The sequence below is a fragment of the Somniosus microcephalus genome, chromosome 26, assembly GCF_052327205.1.
Source record: "Somniosus microcephalus isolate GS21.2 chromosome 26, FLI_Smic_1.0, whole genome shotgun sequence".
Lineage (NCBI taxonomy): Eukaryota > Metazoa > Chordata > Chondrichthyes > Squaliformes > Somniosidae > Somniosus > Somniosus microcephalus.
In genome coordinates this window covers 15564923-15588321 of record NC_141012.1, presented here as the reverse complement: position 1 = coordinate 15588321, position 23399 = coordinate 15564923, and the positions used below count along the sequence as shown (strand labels likewise).

The window sequence follows — 23399 nt, the reverse complement described above, 5'->3', positions numbered from 1 at the left end:
TTTCTTGTATGGCAAAAATAACATTTGCATTTTGGTACTGGTATTCCTGGAAGGATTAACCTTGTTTTGACTAAATACCCTTCTATTCAAGTAACGGTCCTTATAGTGAAAAGAGGCATAACCTTCTCAAAATCGCCACAGCATGACCGAATCCAACTGCCTCGTGTTTTTCTTCCGAAGCTTTCCTAAGTTATCAGTGGCTCAAAAGAGGGGCCTGATATTAAACGGCCTCAGAAGGTAATGGTTACAGCGCCAACAGCCTGTCAGTAAAGTGCAGCATAATGCCTGGCTTCATCATTTCAAACCCAACTTCACCTCACTGACATTTAGTAAATCGCTACTTATGTTTCTGTCTGTTCCAAAGTGACATCTTTACATGCTGTAAACAAGTTCCATCAGTGTAAATCCAAGAGCACTCCCAATCGTTCAGTGGCTATTTGTTGCCCTTCTGTTTAAGGTTAAAATGTTGGAATGATTTTTCAACCTCCTGTTAAAAGCTATAACTGTACTGTGGCCTCGGTTTGAATTAACTTCTCATTTTTAATATCGGCTCCTATATTTAATTGAGGTGTATAAATTATGAGGGGCCTAGATAGAGTGGATAGGAAGGACCTATTTCCCTTAGCAGAGAGGTCAATAACCAGGGGGCATAGATTTAAAGTAATTGGTCGAAGGATTAGAGAGGAGGTGAGAGTTTTTTTCACAGAGGGTGGTGGGGGTCTGGAACTCACTGCCAGAAAGGGTGGTAGAGGCAGAGACCCGCAGTTAAAAAGTACTTGGATATGCACCTGAAGTGCCGTAACCTGCAGGGCTATGGACCAAGAGCTGGAAAGTGGGATTAGGCTGGGTGGCTCTTTTTTGGCCGGCACAGACACGATGGGCTGAATGGCCCCCTTCTTTGTTTTATAAATATATTAAGAGTAAGAGGATAACTAAAGAAAGGGTAGGGCCTATTAGAGATCATGAGGGTAATCTGTGTGGGGAGGCGGGAGACGTCGGTAGGGTTCTTAATGAATACTTTGCGTCTGTTTTCACAAAGGAGAGGGGCGAAGCAGACATTGCTATCCAGGGGGAGGAGTGCAAAATATTAGATGAAATAAACATAGTGAGAGAGGAAGTATTAAGGGGTTTAGCAGCTTTAAAAGTGGATAAATCCCCAGGCCTGGATGAAATGTATCCCAGGCTGTTAAGCGAAGCAAAAGTGGAAATAGCAGAGGCCCTGACCATCATTTTTCAATCCTCTCTGGCTTCAGGTGTAGTGCCGGAGGACTGGAGGACTGCTAATGTGGTACCCTTGTTTAAAAAGGGAGAAAAGGATAGACCGAGTAATTATAGGCCGGTCAGCCTAACCTCGGTGGCGGGAAAATTATTGGAAAGAATTCTGAAGGACAGGATAAATCTTCATTTAGAAAGACACTGATTAATCAAGGATAGTCAGCACAGATTTGTTAAGGGAAGGTCGTGTCTGATTTTGAGGAGGTAACAAGGAGGGTAGATGAGGGTTGTGCATTTGATGCAGTGTATATGGACTTTAGCAAGGCTTTTGATAAGGTTCCACATGGCAAACTGGTCACAAAGTCGAAAGCCCATGGGATCCAGGGAAAAGTGACAAGTTGGATTCAAAACTGGCTCGGAGACAGGAAGCAGAGGGTGATGGTTGATGGGTGTTTTTGTGACTGGAAGGCTGTTTCCAGTGGGGTTCCGCAGGGCTCAGCACTAGGGTCCCTTGCTTTTTGTGGTATATATCAATGATCTAGACTTGAATATAGGGGGTATGATTAAGAAGTTTGCGGATGATACTAAAATCGACTGTGTGGTTAATACTGAAGAAGGAAGCTGTAGACTGCAGGAAGATATCAATAAATTGGTCAGGTGGGCAGAACAGTGGCAAATGGAATTCAATCCAGAGAAGTGTGAGGTAATGCATTTGGGGAGGGCTAACAAGGAAAGGGAATAAACATTAAATGGTAGGACACTGAGTAGTGTAGAGGAACAAAGGGACATTGGAGTGCATGTCCACAGATCCCTGAAGGTAGCAGGCCAGGTAGATAAGGTGGTTAAGAAGGCATACGGAATGCTTGCCTTTATTAACCATGGCATAGAATACAAGAACAGGGGGGTTATGCTTCAACTGTATAAAACACTAGTTAGGCCACAGCTAGAGTACTGCATGCAGTTCTGGTCACCACATTACAGGAAAGATGTGATTGCACTAGAGAGGGTACAGAGGAGATTTACAAGGATGTTGCCGGGAGTAGAGAATCTTAGCTCTGAGGAAAGACTGGATAGGCTGGGTCTGTTTTCCTTGGAACAGAGGAGGCTGAGGGGAGATCTTATTGCAGTGTATAAAATGATGAGGGGCATAAATAAAGTGGCTAGAAAGGACCTTGTTTCCCTTAGTAGAGGGGTCAAAAACCAGAGGGCACAGATTTAAAGTAATTGGTGGAAGGTTTAGAGGGAATTTGAGGGGAAATTTCTTCACCCAGAGGGTTGTGGGGGTCTGGAACTCACTGCCTGAAAGGGTGGTAGAGGCAGGAACCTTCACCACATTTAAAAAGTACTTGGATGTGCACTTGGGATGCTGTAACCTGCAGGGCTACGGACCAAGAGCTGGGAAGTGGGATTAGGCTGGATAGCTCTTTGTTGGTCGGCGCGGACACGATGGGCCGAAATGGCCTCCTTCCGTGCTGCAACTTTCTGTGATTCTATGATTGTTCTGTGCTGTAAACGTCTATGATTTCTATAGTCAGGTTCACTAAATTGCACTGAGTTACGCTACTTGCATAGTCTTTTCTTTCCTTAGATTTACTCTGTAGATTCTCTAACCATAGGTTTTCTGGACCAGTAAAATTATACCTTGACTGGTGAATCCCAGAAAGGCAGTGGGAATTTGCCTGGAATTGAGTGGTCGCACAGTCCATCCAACCCATTTTACTGGGCACTTGGTTTGCTGAATAAAAGAGCAGGAGATATGCACTGTGTGTGTCTATACAGATACTCAATGTTAGTCACTTAAAATCGATCAATTGTTTTGCAAGAGAAAGAAATTGCAATTTGGTGCAATGTGATGGAGCAGTGCGGCTTTTGAAAATTATGAAAGGGATTAATAATGCTAATGAGAGTTCAAGAACTAAAGGACGTAATTTAGAAATGATGGGGGTGATTTTATCAAATGGGGACGTGATGGAGGCGGGACTGCCGCTTGTCGGGTTTTAGTCCCGCCTCCATCGACGTCCGGCCAACCCACGCTATTTTATCCTTGATTGACCGGCTTAGCCGGCCAAAAGCTGGTGACGGAGAATGTCAGCGTATGACGTTTCGTCTGTCAAAAATTTTTGACAGATGAATTGTCATTGTTTGACAACTTTGAGAAGCTGTCAAGCGCTGACATTCTCTGTTCTTTGGTGAGTCCTTGTACTCAAGATTCACCAAACCTCTTTCCTGAGCAGAAATCAGATGGCTGTTGCATCTGAGAATGCAGCAGCCATTCTGTCATCTCTGCCGTGGAGATGAGGCAGCTTCGCAGCCTAAAGGGATGAAGCCTGCAGGAAGAAGCAAAGGTAAGTAATCTTATTGAAACACTTCACACTCATCTCACACACTCATCACCTCTGCACACTTGCACCCAGCACTCACCTGCACACCGGACATCTCGGCCCCTCCGACCCCCACAGACCCACGGCCCGCCTCGCTGACCCCGGCGTGGTTCGGAGCCGTCGGGAAGCCCACACTTTAGGGCTCAAAATAGGGATTAGCCAAAAAAACTGCCTGTTAACTACCTTGGGGTTGAGAGCAACCAAAAAATGGGATTTTCCTATTCCCAAAGTCTCCTGTTTCCTATATTCGTGCTCGCGCTCCTTCACGTGGTGAGTTACCGATCTCAGCTGTACCAGAATGGGGAAGTCCTGAGCAGGTGCCAGGAATTGCCTGGTATGGAGGGAAAGTTGGAGAAAGTGTCACTCTGGGTTACTCTAGCGCACCTGCCAGTAGATCTTAGAGAAACCTTAGAGGTCCGGGAGGGCAAAATTACCACCTCGCCAAAAACCATCAGGGATGTTGACACCACTTCTGATAAATTGTACTCAAAAAAAAGTTTCTCTAAAATGGAGTTATACTAAATGAGTAAATGCATCTCCTGGTATGGTACTGAACCATCAAGACCATGAAGATTGCAGGTTTAATCTCTAGTCTCTGCTGAGTTCGCTAGTTTAAGCTGGAATGGTTATAGAAGTGCTACAATTGGCCATAACTCCCTGGCTAAGAAAGAGGGAAAATTGGACTGTTCCTGATCCAGCGAGTTCTGCTGGAAAGTGCATGTGTGTGGACGTTGGGTGTGTGTGTGTGGACGTTGGGTCTGTGCGTGTGGACGTTGGGTCTGTGCGTGTGGACGTTGGGTGTGTGCGTGTGGACGTTGGGTGTGTGCGTGTGGACGTTGGGTCTGTGCGTGTGGACGTTGGGTCTGTGCGTGTGGACGTTGGGTCTGTGCGTGTGGACGTTGGGTCTGTGCGTGTGGACTTTGGGTCTGTGCGTGTGGACGTTGGGTCTGTGCGTGTGGACGTTGGGTCTGTGCGTGTGGACGTTGGGTCTGTGCGTGTGGACGTTGGGTCTGTGCGTGTGGACGCTGGGTCTGTGCGTGTGGACGCTGGGTCTGTGCGTGTGGACGTTGGGTCTGTGCGTGTGGACGTTGGGTCTGTGCGTGTGGACGTTGGGTCTGTGCGTGTGGACGTTGGGTCTGTGCGTGTGGACGTTGGGTCTGTGCGTGTGGACGTTGGGTCTGTGCGTGTGGACGTTGGGTCTGTGCGTGTGGACGTTGGGTCTGTGCGTGTGGACGCTGGGTCTGTGCGTGTGGACGTTGGGTCTGTGCGTGTGGACGTTGGGTCTGTGCGTGTGGACGCTGGGTCTGTGCGTGTGGACGCTGGGTCTGTGCGTGTGGACGCTGGGTCTGTGCGTGTGGACGCTGGGTCTGTGCGTGTGGACGCTGGGTCTGCGCGTGTGGACGCTGGGTCTGCGCGTGTGGACGTTGGGTCTGCGCGTGTGGACGTTGGGTCTGCGCGTGTGGACGTTGGGTCTGCGCGTGTGGACGTTGGGCCTGCGCGTGTGGACGTTGGGCCTGCGCGTGTGGACGTTGGGCCTGCGCGTGTGGACGTTGGGCCTGCGCGTGTGGACGTTGGGTCTGCGCGTGTGGACGTTGGGCCTGCGCGTGTGGACGTTGGGTCTGCGCGTGTGGACGTTGGGTCTGTATGTGATGCAGTAGAGTTCACCCTTTGGGTGCATTGCTCAAGTGACCATTATTCTTGTGTGAATCCAGACACTTGAGGGTCAGCAGGCCATTCAACTGCAGGGCACATTACAGGTGACCCCCCCTCCAGTCGTATTCTTCTCCCAACATCCACCCGTCTACATGTTCCACCAGTGTTCATTGGACAGTGTTCCACAGCGAGAACCTTGAATTATTTAACCCTGCCCACAGTGTATTGAACCAGCCTAACTTGCTACACCGGCTTAGCTTAGATCAGCTTACCAAATATATCCCTGGGATGAGAGGGTAGTCCTATGAGGAGAGATTGAGTAGATTGGGCCTATACTCTCTGGAGTTTAGAAGAATTAGAGGTGATCTCATTGAAACATACAATCTGAGGGGGATTGACAGGGTAGATACTGAGAGGCTGTTTCCCCTGGCTGGGGAGTCTAGAACTAGGGGTCACGGTCTCAGGATAAGGGGTCGGCCATTTAAGACTGAGATGAGGAGGAATTTCTTCACTCAGAGGGTTGTGAATCTTTGGAATTCTCTACCCCAGAGGGCTGTGGAGGCTCAGTCATTGAGTATATTCAAGGCTGAGATCGATAGAATTTTGGACTCTAGGGGAATCACGGGATATGGGGATCGGGCGGGAAAGTGGAGTTGAGGTTGAAGATCAGCCATGATCTTATTGAATGGCGGAGCAGGCTCGAAGGGCCGTGTGGCCTACTCCTGCTCCTAATTCTTAATGCATGTAGGAAACGCAGCAGCCAATTTGCGTACAGCAAGCTCCCAGAACAACAATGTGATAATGACCAGATAATCTGTTTTAGTAATGTTGATTGAGCGATAAGTATTGGCCAGGACACCGGGGATAACTCCCCTACTCGTCTTCGAAATAGTGCCATGGGATCTTTTACGTCCACCTGAGAGAGCAGACAGGGACTCGATTTAACGTCTCATCTGCAAGACGGCACCTCCGACAGTGCAGCACTCCCTCAGTACTGCACTGAAGTGTCAGCTTAGATTTTTGTGCTCAAGTCTCTGGAGTGGGACTTGAACCCACAACCTTCTGACTCCGAGGCGAGAGAGCTACCAACTGGGCCACAGCTGGCGCATCTAATCTGTGTCATAGGAGGACTGTTGGTGTCTTTGTATTTTATGTATGGCAACTGGGTCACAGAGTGCCTCGCTGTGTCTCTCCCCCACCAATTAAATCCTGCTCGAAATTTATCTGTCTGACTGTACCTTCTGGTTATCTCCCATTTTTCTCCCCCACTACCTGCTTGGCATCCACTACTTGCCCCGTGAAGCACTGGTGAACATTTCATTACGTGAAAGCCAACATTTAAACTGTTGGCTTTCCCTGTCTGAACCTGTAGTGCGACAGGAAATGCTGCATATTCCCTGTCGATTTGACATAGCTTTGCATTGGGCTGATGCAGAACCCATAGCATAACTCTAGTTTACGGCAAACCAATCTGATGCGATTCGGTTTATTCGAGGGTGCCTCTGAGACAACCTTGAGTCGATGGTTTGGCACCACCCTATACAGGTGCGGTATAACTGCAGCTAATGGAAAGTTGAACAAAGGTTTAATGTAACTAGAAGAAAGGAGACAGATATTTCAGGTTGTATCTGCGATCATATAGACCTCTCAGGTTTTCATTAAACTGCCTTTCCATTTCCCAGATGCTTGAAAGCAGGAGTGCCCAACCTTCAGCCACATCTGCGCCCGACCCCCACAGACCCCTGGCAGTTTGCTCCTCAAAAGCCCTGGCAACTCAGTCCCATTTACATTTATGTCATTTGCTGCTTGTTATGCTTGAATTTTTGAGGTGGAGATTTGGAAAGAGTTGTAGCATTGTTTAATAGCTACATCCTTCAATTCAATTCAATTTTATTTGCCATATGTACTAGTACAATGGAATGCTTACTCCCCGTGGGGACACGTCAGCTATTCTTACAGTGCCGTGTTCAGAAAGTCAATTCTTTGGCATCCAGTGGCAGTGGGAGCACGATGTCCCTCAGCCGCTCCGTCCTCCTCGTCACCGCGGCCTCCTCCTCACTGTTGCCGGCTCGGCTCCACGTGTGGTGGCCTGCTTCTCCCTCTCACCCTCTGGCCACCATTCCCGGCTCCCCTCCTCCCAGTCGGACTGCGAGTCGTCATGGCTGCTGCTGCTGCTCGATGTGCTGCGCTGCCTCCGCCCGACTCGCCGAACACATCCTCCGGTCGCTGCGGCCTCCACCTCACCGTCGCCGGCTCCACGGTCCGACGGCCCGGGGCCTCCCCCCATTAATTAGTTTAAAGCCCTCTCTACAGCCCTAGTTATTTGATTTGCCAGGACTCTAGTCCCAGCACTGGCAAAGTGAAGTCCGTCCCAACGGAACAGCTCTCTCCTGTCCCAGTAAACTGTTCTCCGCTCCGGCTCTCGCTCTTTTTAAACTGTTCTCCACTCCAGCTCTCGCTCTTTTTAAACTGTTCTCCGCTCTGGCTCTCGCTCTTTTTAAACTGTTCTCTCCGGCTCTCGCTCTTTTTAAACTGTTCTCCGCTCCAGCTCTCGCTCTTTTTAAACTGTTCTCCGCTCCGGCTCTCGCTCTTTTTAAACTGTTCTCCACTCCAGCTCTCGCTCTTTTTAAACTGTTCTCCGCTCTGGCTCTCGCTCTTTTTAAACTGTTCTCTCCGGCTCTCGCTCTTTTTAAACTGTTCTCCGCTCCAGCTCTCGCTCTTTTTAAACTGTTCTCCGCTCCAGCTCTCGCTCTTTTTAAACTGTTCTCCGCTCCAGCTCTCGCTCTTTTTAAACTGTTCTCCGCTCCAGCTCTCGCTCTTTTTAAACTGTTCTCCGCTCCAGCTCTCGCTCTTTTTAAACTGTTCTCCGCTCCGGCTCTCGCTCTTTTTAAACTGTTCTCCGCTCCGGCTCTCGCTCTTTTTAAACTGTTCTCCGCTCCAGCTCTCGCTCTTTTTAAACTGTTCTCCGCTCCAGCTCTCACTCTTTTTAAACTGTTCTCCGCTCCGGCTCTCGCTCTTTTTTTTAAACTCTTTTTTAAAATCCTGAAGAAGATACTAAGATCTGTTTGCATTAACAATGTGAAATATATGCAAATTAATGGAAATATGGGTTGAAACCTTATAGCTGGCCCCAGGGCCTCCACGATACACACTTATGCAGCCCACCAAGGCAAAATAGCTTGGACATCTTTGGTTAGACCACCCTTTACTAATGTTAAACATTCCAACACAGGCAAGCTAAGCAGTGTACATGTGTTTAAATCGCTGTTAACAAAGCCGAGTGAGGCGCTGTCACGTTGCACTGCTCTCAAAGCAGGTAGTGCCCCCCCAGCCTAACCGCGGCACAGTATTTATGCTTGTTTGTTTGTGTCCTTGCCTGTGGAATATTGTAAATATTACCTACTTCCAGCCATCAATCTGCGGTGGGTGGTGAATCTTTGGAATTCTCTACCACAGAGGGCGGTGGAGGCTCAGTCATTGGGTATATTCAAAACAGAAGTCGATAGATTTCTGACTAGTCAGGGCATCAAGGGATATGGCGATAGGGCCGGTGAATGGAGTTGAGGCAGAAGATCAGCCATAATCTCATTGAATGACGGAGCAGGCTCGAATGGCCGACTCCTGCTCCTGTTCCTTATGTTCTTATGCGGTGTGACGTTTCCTCATTTTCACGTACTGTTCGACGGCGACTCTCGTGCCAGTGTGCAGCCTGTGTGTCGGCCAGAGACTGCTAATGACACATTGGGCAATGTAAGGGCCCACGTTGCGGACACTGGTGAATAGATCAATGATATCTTGTGACGGTTCATTCGCAGCATTTGATCACCTGCCTTTTCTCATTTATTTCAAGAATTCTTCTTGTTCTTGTAGATAATTTCAGCTTTTTTTTTCAAACTAATTTTCTCATGTTTTACAATATTTTATGTCCAGGCGTCTTGCCTATTCAGTTTTGTTTTAGGCTAGTTGATAATCAGTTCTAGCATTCTTAATAGGGAAGGCAAACACATTTATTGACATAAGTATGCAGCTGAGCTATTCAAGTGGTATTTGTGTTGTTTTTATGGTCTAGTGTTAGGGGCTTGAACTGTTTACGTAGAGCAGGATTCAGCAGCTAGCTCCCTGCTTGCTTGCAAACTCTATCTTGCAGACAGACTGACTCCTTAATTGCACCATTGCCACAGTACTTACTGGTGTTTGCTGCGTTGGCATGGTAACAGCAGTCTGGTCATAACTAGCCAGTTATCTAAACTATTGCACTAGTGATTATGGGCAGTGGGTTTGAATGTGGGTCATGATTGGATTGATTTTTTGATTTTTGTCCTGTGATGTTTTGACATAATGTTGTCAATTGGTTGTTTATTTGAACATTTTAGCGTCCGTCCGTGTGCTTTCTTCCTCCCAGGTTAAAGTTTTTATTTTGCTGTCTTTGGGGGGAGGATTGGGGAGGAGCCCTACCTGGTCAATGTGGATCAAAGCTCTTGTGGAAAATTACCCAGTCTGAAAAAATAATATCTACTAGCTGAGGCTGAACCAGGAAAAATTCTGCCAATTTTAACTCCCGTTCTATGGCCTAATACTAACCGCTGACCAGGGACACCAACCACACCCAACTCCCCACACACCCAGCTCGGCCACAGCGCGAGAGGTGGGTCACGACCGATCTGGTCTGGAAGTTCACTGCGCTATTAAATCGTATTGATCGCAGCCAAAAATGATTCAATGTACATCAACACTGAAGCACGCAGCCACAGCAGCTGCTTACAATAGCCAGCCCTCTGGCTGTCTGTACCGCCGCTTACTGCCCCCCTCCGTGGCTCTATCACTGTGTCGTACACTCTGAACCTGTGCAACCTATACTTAACATTGAGACTGTATGAACATTGGAACATAGGATTTGCTAGACGAATAGAGACCAAGGTCCATCTAATTTGCCTTCTACTATACAACGATAATTTTTATTTAATATTCGCTCTCGGGATGTGGGCGTCGCTGGCAAGGCCCAGCATTTATTGCCCATCCCTAGTTGCCCTGGTGAAGGTGGTGGTGAGCCGCCTTCTTGAGCCGCTGCAGTCCTCGGCTGTGGCGAGGGTACTCCCACAGTTAATGGCGTCGTTGATTAATCATAGCAATCGGTCTCTATCAATTAGTCTACAACAGACCCAGCCATGACACGAGAAAAAACCCCAATGGTGGAGAGCTTTGGGAACCATAGGCTCCCTGTAAAAAAATTTTTGGGTGTGAGGACCCTTTGGTTGGCTGCGCGGCCCATTCGATTTTTCGCACCATTGTAAAGCCGGTGAGTGGCCTGCGCGTGACCTCCAGACCGCTGCTTAACGGGAATATTGGTTCCAAGCTCACCTTTTTCCCTACCAAGCACACGACAGTCACCACAAGTCATGTCTCAAGTTACTCATATACTGTATTCCAAGATGTTATTTTCTGAAAGAAATCCATTTAATTTGCATTTGAATGAATCAATACTAACTGCTTCCATCATCTCCCTAGGGAGCCTGTTCCATAGACTGACCACTCGCTCACTGAAATATTGTTTCCGTAGAATATGACTATGTTAACTGAGAGCAATTCCAATAAAAAAAAACTATTAAATTGATCACAAAAGAACAATTACTGCAAAAACTGCACAATGTAACCCTGGACCCAAACTGCGTGACTTTAACGTTTAATAAATGTATACAGCACATCTTAAGGATTTCAGATTGAACAAAATCATTGATGATTGGCAACAAGAAATGTCAGAGGTGAATGGTATTTTTCAGTTGCTTTCCATCGCCCCATGGCTGCCCGTAAGCCACTATTGAAAGGCCTGTTATCCAAAATGTCTCACTAGGGATCTGTGCTTTATGCCTTACAATCCCGTGTTCTCTCTCATTTTTGTTTGGGTTCGCGGCCCCTTTAAGGGTCCGCACGACCCATTCAAACTCCCGCGCCTGCGCAGTTTTTCCATTGAGAAGCCAGGAGGCGGCCTGCGCGGGTGCTTCGGGCAGCTGCACGGCCGCGCAGCGAAATGGGAACATGGCTTACAATCATGTAAGAATAAAGCATAAAGCCGACACTGTCAAAACTGCAAGTTTTGTTGCATCAGTTTAATTTAAAAGTTATACATGAGGAAAAGCCGTTTCCACCCATCAACTTTTCTAAATATTGCTCTGAATTTCTGCCGTGTTTCAGGTGTAATGTTAACTCTCTGTTGTTGCAGTGCACAACCTGGGCCGTCCCTATTGGCTGACTCTTTCACCCATGTACATCTGGATTCTGATATTCTTCACCCGACCCCACAAAGAGGAGCGCTTCCTGTTTCCCATCTACCCTCTCTTCTGCCTCTGTGGGGCAGTGGCTCTTTCTGCGTTACAGGTTAGTATGCTGAACGTTTGGTCTGATCTGGATCCAGTCTCCCCTGTTCTTGATACGATCTGGTGGAAGAGAATTGTTTCCATGGGAATGTTTTCTATTAAACAAAATTGTTTTACCCACCAATTTGTTTTACCCTTAACCCCCCTTATTTGCCTGACTGTGATAATTCATGCTGCAGTATGAACTCTTAGATAGTGGTCTTCTCCAATACCTGTGTTTTCCACACGTGACCCTGCACGTTAAAGGTCGGTATGCTAATTTTTTTAAAAATTTGTTTATGGGATGGCCAGCATTTACTGCCCATCCCTAATTGCCCTTGAGAAAGTGGTGGTGAGCCGCCGCCTTGAACCGCTTCAGTCCGTGTGGTGAGGGTACTCCCACAGTGCTGTTACGGAGGGAGTTCCAGGATTTTGACCCAGCGACGATGAAGGATCGACCGATATACTTCTAAGTCAGGACGATGTGTGACCTGGAGGGGAACTTGGAGGTGGTGGTGTTCCCATGCGCCTGCTGCCCTTGTCCTTCTAGGTGGAAGAGGTTGCGGGTTTGGGAGGTGCTGCCGAAGAAACCTTTGGCGAGTTGCTGCAGTGCATCTTGTAGATGGTACACACTGCAGCCACGGTACGCCGGTGGTGGAGGGAGTGGATGTTTAAGGTGGTGGAAGGGATGCCAATCAAGCGGGCTGCTTTGTCCTGGATGGTGTCGAGCTAATTAACTGTGGACGGGAGGGACATGTTTGCTGAGACCAATCCTGTTTTCAACTGGCATCCGAACGTGTGTGCATTTCCAGCAAGGATCACTTGGTAGCATTCAGAAGCAAGAAGGCCGGGTCATTTCTGCCACCTCTGCCCACAATGGGTGCTGTTTCGTGCACCTTCACACCCACCCCAGCTGAAGTTGGCTGAAGGATCCTTTATCACTATCGTAAATGGAGAAAAAGTAGGAGTGGATGCCAATTTATTGATACCTCTGATTAATGTATTCCATCTGTATGGGTGGGCAGGGTCCCATAAACAGAGCCATTGCTTCAAGGGAACTGAATAAGTCATTCTGTTTTTATTACATGGGATTCTGACATTTCTACTGGTATATATTGTGATTGTATTCCATATGTTTCGTTTTCTATGAAAATTGCAAGCCTCGGTCATAAATGAGTTTGGCAAACCATCACCCAGTTAGTTCTTGGCGGATTCAGGTTTGTGAACCTGTTGGGTTTTTACAACAATCTGACAGCTTCACCGTCACCTTTGCTGATACCAGCTTTTTTATTTCCAGATTTAAACGGAATTCAAATTCTCAAACTGCCATGGTAGGATTTGAACTCGTGCTGTCAGGATTATTAGTCCAGCCCTCTGGATTAGTAACAGTCCAGTAATATAACCACTTACTTTATAGCAGAGTGGGCCTTTGGCGTAGCGGTAGCATCCCCGCCGCTGGGCCAGAAGGCGTAGGGTTTCGAACCCCGCTCCAGACAGTCCCGGCAAGTGGAGTCGGAGCTCCGGCTCTAAATTCTGGGTTGACATCCAGCGGGATACTTGCGTCCGTGGGTGTGGGTGCCCCCCCCCCCCCTCGTATGGGTTGTGGGAGCCTGTAAAACCCTCCCGCCATAGGACTAACCACCCTAATGGCTGGTATGAAGATGGTTACGGTCACGGAAGGAGCGTTAATCGCGGCCAGAAATCCTTCCACCACTTCATACAGTTCCCCAAAGGGAACAGTGTGAAGACACGTACGATGACTTTATAGCATGATCTACAGATTGAAAACTGCAATGGAAAGCACACCAACAGTGCAGGAGGTTGGTTAATGTGTGTGTGTGTGTGTGTAGCTCTGCAGTGAGTGGTACAACTGTGTGCTTCAAACTTACTGCTGCACAGATGATACCAGTGTTGCCCTGATACAGACAGTACAACGGCCTAGCTAACTACTTAATTGGATGATTGACCAAGTTCAGCGGTCTGTGAGAATGAAGACTGACTGGGAGTGAAACTGCCCGTGAGCTATGTGGTTGTGACTGATCCAGCAGCGGCAGCACAGTGAAGTCTTTTTTTTTAAATACTGCCCTCTGCACCTTTGTGTTTAACGCGCCCTGTTTTCCACCAAAATTGGCTGCATTTCAAAAGAAGGTAAAATCCCCGTGCAGAGTCACTTTCCACATTCGGCCTGACAAACCGAGATGGCCAAACTAGTATTCCGCAATCATTACACAAAGACATCTTTGGAATTCTTGAAGCCACTTTCCTTCAGCTGATACTGCCACAGGAGGACAATGCCACAATGCCATTCGACGTTTGACTGAGTATAAATGAAACAAGGCATTGAACAATGCGGCCTTCACGTCAAACGCAAGCAACCCTGTCGCTGTTTTTAAAAAAAAAAATGACAGATTGTGAACTGTATGATTGCAGGATGTAATTTAAAAAAAAATTCTATATAAAATGTGGAATAAATTTCTGTCAGATCACAGGTTAGATTTTGCAGCTTCAGCGAAATGGTACTTTAAATGTTTCTCATTTCTGACTCTGCTTTCTGCACTGTTGTTCCTGAGGGAAAGATACTCTGATCTTGTGAGTATTTTATTGGTCATAGACTCATTGTTGTTTAATTCAAGGCATTGGTGCTGACACCTGTCTATTTAAAGGGTACAAATTACAGGAAACTTTCAATTTACCGGCACCTAAATAACCGGAAATCTCGGTTAACCGGCAAAATTCAGGAGTAGGTTTTACTTCATATTGTATTTGCCGCCTTCCATCTGTGCTGTGCAAGGGTGTGGCTGCAGCTGTTGCTAAGCTACAGAGACGCTTGAAACTTGTGGCCATTGTTCTACAGTTGTTGCTAAGCAACAGGGTTTGTTGCTTTATACGGAGCTGTCAGCTCTCCCTATCTTTTACTATAGCGTTCGGTTATCCGGAATTTTTGATGAACCGGCACCACGTTGGTCCTGTCCGTGCCGGATAAAAAAAGTTTCCTGTATAGTGGATGCCTTCAGTTCAAAGCCCTCCTTCATAGTGAGCTGTCTCTCTTCTGATTGTGACATCATCCACGTCCAAATAAGGATTGAAATCTCGGGCACTGCCAAAGGCTCCGTTGTTGCAGCAATGAGTAGCTGAGACATACAGACCAGGGAGGGGGGCTGTCGGCGAGGTTGGCAGTAATGTATCCCAGCTTAGGGCACATCAACCAGGTTTCCCGTTCCCAAATCCTATCCGGTGAGACCACATCTTGAGTATTGTGTGCAGTTTTGGTTGCCTTATCTGAGGAAGGATGTTCTTGCCATGGAGGGTGTGCAGCGAAGATTCACCAGACTGATACCTGGGATGGCAGGAATGACGTATGAGGAGAGATTGGGTCCATTGGCTTATACTCGCTGGAGTTTAGAAGAATGAGAGGGGATCTCATTGAAACTTATAAAATTCTAACAGGACTAGACAGACTAGATGCAGGAAGGATGTTCCCGATGGCCGGGGAGTCCAGAACCAGGGGTCACAGTCTAAGGATAAGGGGTAAGCCATTTAGGACAGAGATAAGGAGGAATTACTTCACCCAGAGAGTGGTGAACCTGTGGAATTATCTACCACAGCAGGCAGTGGAGGCCAATTCATTAAATATATTCAAGAAGGAGTTAGATATATTTCTTAAGGCTAAAGGGATCAAGGGATATGGGGAGAAGGCAGGGACAGGGTACTGAATTTGGATGATCAGCCATGATCTCATTGAATGGCGGAGCAGGCTCGAGGGGCCGAATGGCCTACTCCTGCTCCTATCTTCTATGTTTCTATGATTGGCAAAAGAACCAGAGGTGACATGAGGAAAAACTTTTTTACACAATGAGTGGTTAGGATTTGGAATACACTGCCTGATAGGGTGGTGGATACAGATTCAATAGTAGCCTTCAATAGCCTTAAATACTGGAAGGAGAAAAAATTTGCAGGGCTATGGGGAAAGAGCGGGGGAGTAGGACTAACTGGACTGCTCTTCGAAAGAGCCGGCGCAGACTCGATGGGCCGAGTAGCCTCCTTCTGTGCGGTACTATTCTAGGATTCCTTAAATGGCCAGTTGAGTGACGAGCATCTGTGAAACCACACTGCGTCAAGAAGTCAGCAGGACGAGAGAAAACCTGGTGGGGAAAGAAGAAGATTGAAAAAATTGAAGTCTTACTACGTGTCTGTGTGGAGTTTGCACATTCTCCCCGTGTTTGCGTGGGTTTCCTCCGGGTGCTCCGGTTTCCTCCCACAGTCCAAAGATGTGCGGGTTAGGTTGATTGGCTATGATAAATTGACCCTTAGTGTTAGGGGGGATTAAATACGTGGGGTTACGGGGATAGGGTGGGATATGTGTTGGTGTAGGGGTTACAAGGATCGGGTGGGATATGTGTCGGTGCAGGCTCGATGGGCCGAAATGGCCTCTATCTGCACCGTGGGGTTTCTGTGATTCTGTGATGAGTGTTATAAATCTCATCATCATAAAGAAACTACTCATGAAATAACGCTGGACGGCCAGCTGGTGGCGCCGTCCAAGGAGTATAAATACTCGGGATGGGCCCAGCTTGCCCAAGGACATTTTGTAAAGACAGGAACTAGTGAAGTACAACTAGACCTCCATGTTTTGAAACAAGTTGATTAAAGCCTTGCTTTATGCTCAAACCAAGTGAGTAGTGAGTTTTATTACGTTAATGAGCCCCTGGAGAAAAATCCCTGTTTTCCCAGCTCCCTACAAGCTTACAATCACAGGGTTGATCTCTGGATTCTTTCAGCCGAGAACATCGACTCGGGCAGTGGCGCAAAACAGGAGGCGACGGATCCGCCGACCGTCGTACGCAGCGCCTGATGTTCAGTTCCATTGAGACCTAGGCCATTGTAAATTCACATAAAGCTATTAGGAGGCAGGCTTCTCTCAGCTTGCCCCCGGGGCTAAGAAAGGTCCCTGTCAAAATAAAATGGTGGGGCCAATAATAATTTCCCCCCCCCCCCTCCCCTTCCCTTCTGTGGCGTAGTGTTTGGCAATTGCCCACAGTGGCATGATCGAGATTGGGAGCTCCCTGTGTGGTGAACTGCCGACCCTCGCCCCATCGCTCCATTCTAGAGAGAGAGAGGCCCTCAACAAGGCGATGGTGAGAATTGACAAAGGGCGCGATCTTGCCGGCCCTGGGGAGGCGGGACTGCCGGGAAAATGGCAGAATCTGGGGGCGGGTGCCCGCCCCCCCCCCAACCCGCCTCCGTGCCATCTTCCCAGGAGGCGGGTAGCCGACCCGCGCCGGGTCCCATCTCCTGGAGGCGGGAAGGGGATTACAGCCACTTAACTGCCTGTTAACAGGTAGTTAACAGGCAGATGAGAGGATTATCCCCTTTTGCCCACACAAGTGCGGCTTTACTCTCAGTAAAGAAGCGGGTGATGATTTCCGTGCCCTAGTGTTCTCCTCAAACGTGCCTGTTGCTCTGCAACACAGCTGCAGCAGAGGGACAGCATTCGTGTATTCCTGGTGACATTCCCATTTTAATTTTAATATAAATCCTGGGTAGGTTGGACGTTGTTGAGGTTTCCACAGCTATAAAATTATTAAAATACAGGAACATCTTATCCATAAAATATGTAGATGTTTCTGAGAGGCAGAAAAAAAACCTCAAAATATATATCATTTATTTAGTGACATTCTAGATTATTGCATATTTTTAAACTCCCAGAACAAATCTTTCTCCGATTTCTAATTAATTGAAGTGTCAGTCACCTGCCCTGCCAACCCATCATGTTCAAACCCTTTATTTTATCTAATGTATTTTGTAGCAGCCAGGGCAGCAGCAACAGGGGCCTGGAGGTTAACTTCACTGCTGCTCCGGCTGAGGACAACTAATAATCCAGACGGGCTTACATTTTTTTAAATGTTGTTGTTGGGAGGTGGGCGACACTGGAGAGGCTCCATTTCTTGCCATCCTTAGTTGCGCTGACAAGGTGGGGTGGGCCTCTGGAGGTGCTGCCGTCTTTGTAGCGATTGTTTCTACCACCGAGTGGCCTGCTAGGCCACTTCACGGCCCACCTAACGTGGACCAGGTTCAAGTGTAGGTCAGACCGGGGAGGGGTAACAACAACAACTTGCATCTCTAAAGCGCCCTTTGACGTCGTAAAACGTCCCCAGGCGCTTCACAGGAGCGTTGGCAAACACCGAGCCACATAAGGAGATGGGGAGATACAGTATACAGGAAACTTTGGTTTATCCGGAGGTTATATGTCCGGAATACTCGATCTAACGGCAAAAATCAGGAGCCTTTTTCTATAAGTTTTTTTAGTTCTCGTTGCTTTTTTTTTCCCCAGTCAGGCACTGCAAGGTCTGTAGCTATAGCAACAGCTTCAGCTAGAGACGCTTGCAGCTGCAGCCGACTGTTTTGAAGCTGGGTTTGTTGATTCACACGGAGCTTTTCAGTTCCGTATGTTTCAACATTAACGCTGGTATGTCCGGCACTTTTGATGGTACGGCACCAGCTCGGTCCCGTCAGTGCCGGATATCAGAAAGTTTCCTGTAATGTGGATAAATGCGAGGTTATCCACTTTGGTGGCAAAAACAGGAAGGCAGATTATCTGAACGGCAATAGATATGGAGAAGGGGAAGTGCAACGAGACCTGGGTGTCCTTGTGCACCAGTCACTGAAGGTAAACATGCAGGTGCAGCAGGCAGTTAAGAAGGCAAATGGTATGTTGGCCTTCATAGCGAGAGGATTCGAGTACAGGAGCAAGGATGTCTTACTGCAGTTGTGCAGGGCCTTGGTGAGACCACACCTTGAGTATTGTATGCAGTTTTGGTCGCCTTATCTGAGGAGGGGTGTTCTTGCCATGGAGGGAGTGCAGCGAAGATTCACCAGACTGATACCTGGGATGGCAGGAATGACGTATGAGGAGAGATTGGGTCGATTGGGCGTATACTCGCTGGAGTTTAGAAGAATGAGAGGAGATCTCATTGAAACTTATAAAATTCTAACAGGACTAGACAGACTAGATGCAGGAAGGATGTTCCCGATGGCGGGGGAGTCCGGAACCAGGGGTCACAATCTAAGGATAAGGGGTAAGCCATTTAGGACAGAGATGAGGAGGAATTTCTTCACCCAGAGAGTGGTGAACCTGTGGAATTCTCTACCACAGAAGGCAGTTGAGGCCAATTCATTAAATATATTCAAGAAGGAGTTAGATATATTTCTTAAAGCTAAAGGGATCAAGGGCTATGGAGAGAAAGTAGGGACAGGGTACTGAATTTGGATGATCAGCCATGATCTTATTAAATGACGGAACAGGCTCGAGGGGCCGAATGGCCTACTCCTGCTCCTATCTTCTATGTTTCTATGATGGGGCAGGTGACCAAAAGCTTGGTCAAAGAGGTAGGTTTTAAGGAGCGTCTTAAAGGGAGAGAAAGAGGTTTAGGGAGGGAATTCCAGAGTTTTAGGACCTCGGCAGCTGAAGGCACAGCCGCCAATGGTGGAGTGATTTAAATCGGGGATGCGCAAGAGGCCAGAATTGGAGGAGCACAGAGATCTTGAAGGCTTGTAGGGCTGGAGAAGGTTACAACGATAGGGAAGGGCGAAGCATGGAGGGATTTGAAAACGAGGATGAGAATTTTAAAATTGAGGCGTTGCTTAATTGGGAGCCAGTGTAGGTCAGCGAGCACAGGGGTGATGGGTGAATGGGACTTAGTGCGAGTTAGGACACGTAACAGATTCCCTTGAACCAGTTGGGTTTTTACCAACAATCCACCTTTCATTGGTCATTTTCCTGGTGCCAGACCACAAATTACCAGATTTATTGAATTCATTTTCACATGGTGGGATTTCAACTCCTGACTCCTGGGTTGCTAATCACTACACAGTACCATAACCACTGTACTACCGTACCACTCCACCCTATGGTGGGAGCTCAAGTGCCATATAATCCCACTGTTTAGTATATTGTGTGTGTGCTAATGTTTAAATCCTGGGTTTACTTTTTGTAGTGCTGCCTGGGTTGCCTGTGATGTGTTTGACTGTGCCAATGAACCCTACCCTGCAGTGATGATTCCTGGGATGAGAGAGTTGTCTGTCCTATGAAGAGATACTGAGTAGATTGGGCCTATACCCTCCGGAGTTTCAAAGAATGAGAGGTGATCTCATTGAAATATATAAGATTCTGAGGGGGGTTTGACAGGGTAGATGTTGAGAGGTTGTTTCCCCTGGCTGGAGAGTCTAGAACTAGCGGGCATAGTCTCAGGATAAGGGGTCAGTCATTTAAGACTCAGATGAGAAGAAATGTCTTCACTCAGAGAGGGTTATGAATCTTTGGATTTCTCTACCCCAGAGGGCTGTGGAGGCTGAGTCGTTGAGTATATTCAAGACAGAGATCAATAGATTTTTGGACTCTAGGGGAATCAAGAGATATGGAGATCGGGTGGGAAAGTGGAGTGAAGTCGATGATCAGCCATGATCTTATTGAATGGCGGAGCAGGCTCGAAGGGCCGTATGTCGTGCTCCTGCTCCTAATTCTAGTGTTCTTATGAGCCATCCATACTAGTTATACTGTCCAGTAAAACTGTGTAGGCACATAAATCAGAGATGCAGAAATAAGTGTCCCAGCAGTATTCTCCAAACACAGGCATCATCTGTGCCTGTATAATTATCTGGAAATTGGTGTCTCCAAGCCCCCAGTGAGTACTGACTCTGCTGTGTTCTCGAGCAGCTACAGGCATGACCAGGAGGCACATGTAGCCAGTGTGCCCTATCACTAAGAAGACTGAATAAAGGCAGTGCCTATATCTGACCGAGAACTTTTTGAGTTTAAAAGGAAAAGTCCCCCAAAAAATGTATTCAAATTAAAGGACAACCAGTATGAAATGTGCTGCAGCAGCACAAAACCAAAAATATGACCGTGTGTTTAATTATTAAATTGGGCTCGCTGTCTTTGTAACTTATCAACTGCATTAAAAATGACAGATGTTGAATATTTTATGCTGCACTTTTTGAATTTCTGAATGTCTTCAGTTTGGCTCAACTTGGGAATTAATAAACTCTCAGGAAAGAAATGATCGTAGGTAGCAGTTTGTAAAGTAGCAGGTTTAGTACAGTTGAGAAAGTCTTCGACCAACACAGTGCAGCATGGCATTAACTTTTATTTTTCAATCTTCATTAATATCAACTCACATACATAATGCACTACAGTACGGTAGTATTGCCATCTCTGAACCCTGGAGCACAACATTAATTGCGGTTGCTGCCCATACTACATGTGAGGCTGTATAATTTAGTCCATTTTCGAGGCATTAGCTGTGGTTCAGAAGGTTGTGTGTTCAAGTCCCACTCCTGCAGTGCTGAGGGAGTGCTGCACTGTCGGAGATGGCGTCTTTCGGATGAGACATTAAACCGAGGCCCCATCTGCCCTCTCAGGTGGATGTAAAAGATCCCACGGCCACTATTTGAAGAACAGCAGGGGAGTTCTCCCCAGTGTCCTGGCTCCTACATTACAACAGTGACTACACTTCAAAAAGCACCTCATTGGCTGTAAAGTGTTTGGGATGTCTAGTGGTCGTGAAAAGCGCTATATAAATGCAAATCTTTTTAAATATTTAATCAACCAACCAACAGCACTAAAATAGATGATCACATTATCATATTGCGTTTTGTCAGACCTTGCTGTGCGCAAATTGGCTGCCGTGTTTCCTACATTACAACAGTGACTACACTTCAAAAGTACTTCTGTAAAAGTGTTAGCTGTGAAGTGCTATGGGACATGCTGAGGTCCTGAAAGGCGCTATATAAATGCAAATTCTTTCTTTGAGGCTGCCCTTATACTTTGTTACCAGTCTGAGGATGGAAGCTGTCATGTGGAGCTCCTGACAGCAGCCTCACCCCCCCCCCCCACCCAACCCCCACCTCCCTTTTGTACAATGGACTGCGAATTCACACCTTGCAGCCATGAGAAAGCTCCGCTTGCAAACCCCGAGCTTGTCTCGCAACCAGTAATCCTTAAATGTTGTGAGAACATGATCAGGACTGACCACTTTCTCGAAACATTTATTTGCGGGGGGGAAAGAAACAACGGCTTCACAAGTGCCCAGAATGTCGAAGAGACCCTGCGAGCACTTTTAAACCTGACTTGACGCTGCCCTGGAATTATACTCGATGTCTAGTTGAGCCCACGTGGTGTAAGAGGGACTCCCCAAGGGGATAACAACATCAAGATCATATTGATAGATGATGCAGAGGATTAATGTGTGCTGTTCAAAAAGCATCAGTAAAATTCACTGTATAATACAAATCCATCAGTCGGGAGTTGTATGTCAATTTTACACAAATATGACACTTTAACTGCATCCCAAGAGAAATACAAAATGATTAACGATGAAAATAAATTTAATGTGACTAAAAATGAATACAGACTCAAGCTTGCAGAAAATACCATTGTAAATGCCTGGAACCTGTAATGAGCAAAATCCTAGCGGCAACTATAGTCTATTGTTCTTCTTTTCATCAGTAGATTCAATGGGAGCAGAGCCAATGATGGGAACGACTGATAGGACTTCTGGATAGAGTGCCCTTGATGGGCCATTTCTTGTTCTGTGGTTTCCTGCATGTATATGTTTCGGAATCTGATGCTAGTCTTCGGATTGCCATGTTAATTTGCACGTAGGCCAGTTAATATGGGAATGGCGAGGGTGGGTTGCAGGTTTATAAACTTTCCCCCAGGGAGAGCTTCTTGTTCGGGTGCAGCCTGTATGCCTGCCAATATGATGATATCACTAAACCACTGCTGTCCAAGAACAAAATTAATTGGCTGAAAAGAGTATCGTTTTTAAACTTCTATCACAATGAGAACCAAAAACCCATCGGGGGAAAAATTCAGTATCGCCCTGTTTGGGGCGCCATTATCAGCCGTACGCAAAGTTTAGCACCTGGCGCTAATTATCACCTCTGACAGCAAACTTGGCTTTTATCGCCCCTGGAGGTGATTGGAGCACTAAATCAGGCGCTTCACATCTGTCTTAAGGCGCAAAGGCCGAGGAGTGAGGCGCTAACTCAGAGCGCTGGCGAAGCAAGGAAGGGCAAATCAAAATGAACCTGCAAAGTGCTGCTCAGTACCCAAAACTCCTTCACACAGCGTTGAATCTCTCCAGAAGTCTCTCTCTCTCTCTCTCTCTCTCTCTCTCAGAATGCGTGGTGCAAAAATGCCACCGACAAAAAAAGGCAGGATGCGGTCGCCTTTAAATAGCGCTCCCCCAGTCCCTTTCTGACAGCATAACGCTCCCCTCAACCTGTCGTTGCTAGCGGCAGGCGGTAAGGCAGGGGGCGCCACTCAATTTCCGGTCCGGGGTGCTAACGGGGCGTTGCGCACTCGACTGACATCACAATCTGCAGGCGCAGGAGATCGTGGTGGTAGTGTTTAGCGCCGCCGCAAAATGTCTAGTTAATTTTACGAGCGGCGCAAACATCGCCGCACCCGGGCGCTAGTTGCTTTGCGTCCCATTAGCGCCCTCTTAAGGCGCTAACGGGAGGCGCAAACAACTGAATTTTTCCCCCATAGTATTTTAATGACAAATATTTGAAAAATGCCAATTATTACCAGTTGATTCACACATTATCAGATCAGCATGATCTCATTGAATGGCGGAGCAGGCTCGAGGGGCCGAATGGCCGACTCCTGCTTCTATCTCTTATGTTCTTTGTTCCTTTTTGGAATAATCAGAACATGAGGGGAGAAAAGCACGGAACCGTCTGAGAGGCTGGGTTAGAATGTTCGAGCAGCCTGTCCCTTTATCTGTTGGGCAGTATG

General features: G+C 47.2%; 1 protein-coding gene across 4 annotated transcripts in view; it reads left to right on the top strand.

The window, feature by feature from the left end:
* alg9 (ALG9 alpha-1,2-mannosyltransferase) overlaps window positions 1-23399 on the top strand; it is a 325621-nt gene that overhangs the window by 98503 nt on the left and 203719 nt on the right. For all 4 annotated transcript variants that reach the window (XM_085967891.1, XM_085967889.1, XM_085967888.1 and 1 more), the window contains one exon: window positions 11467-11621. In XM_085967891.1, the coding sequence (XP_085824017.1) occupies window positions 11467-11621 (155 nt within the window). The remainder of the gene's footprint in view (window positions 1-11466; window positions 11622-23399) is intronic.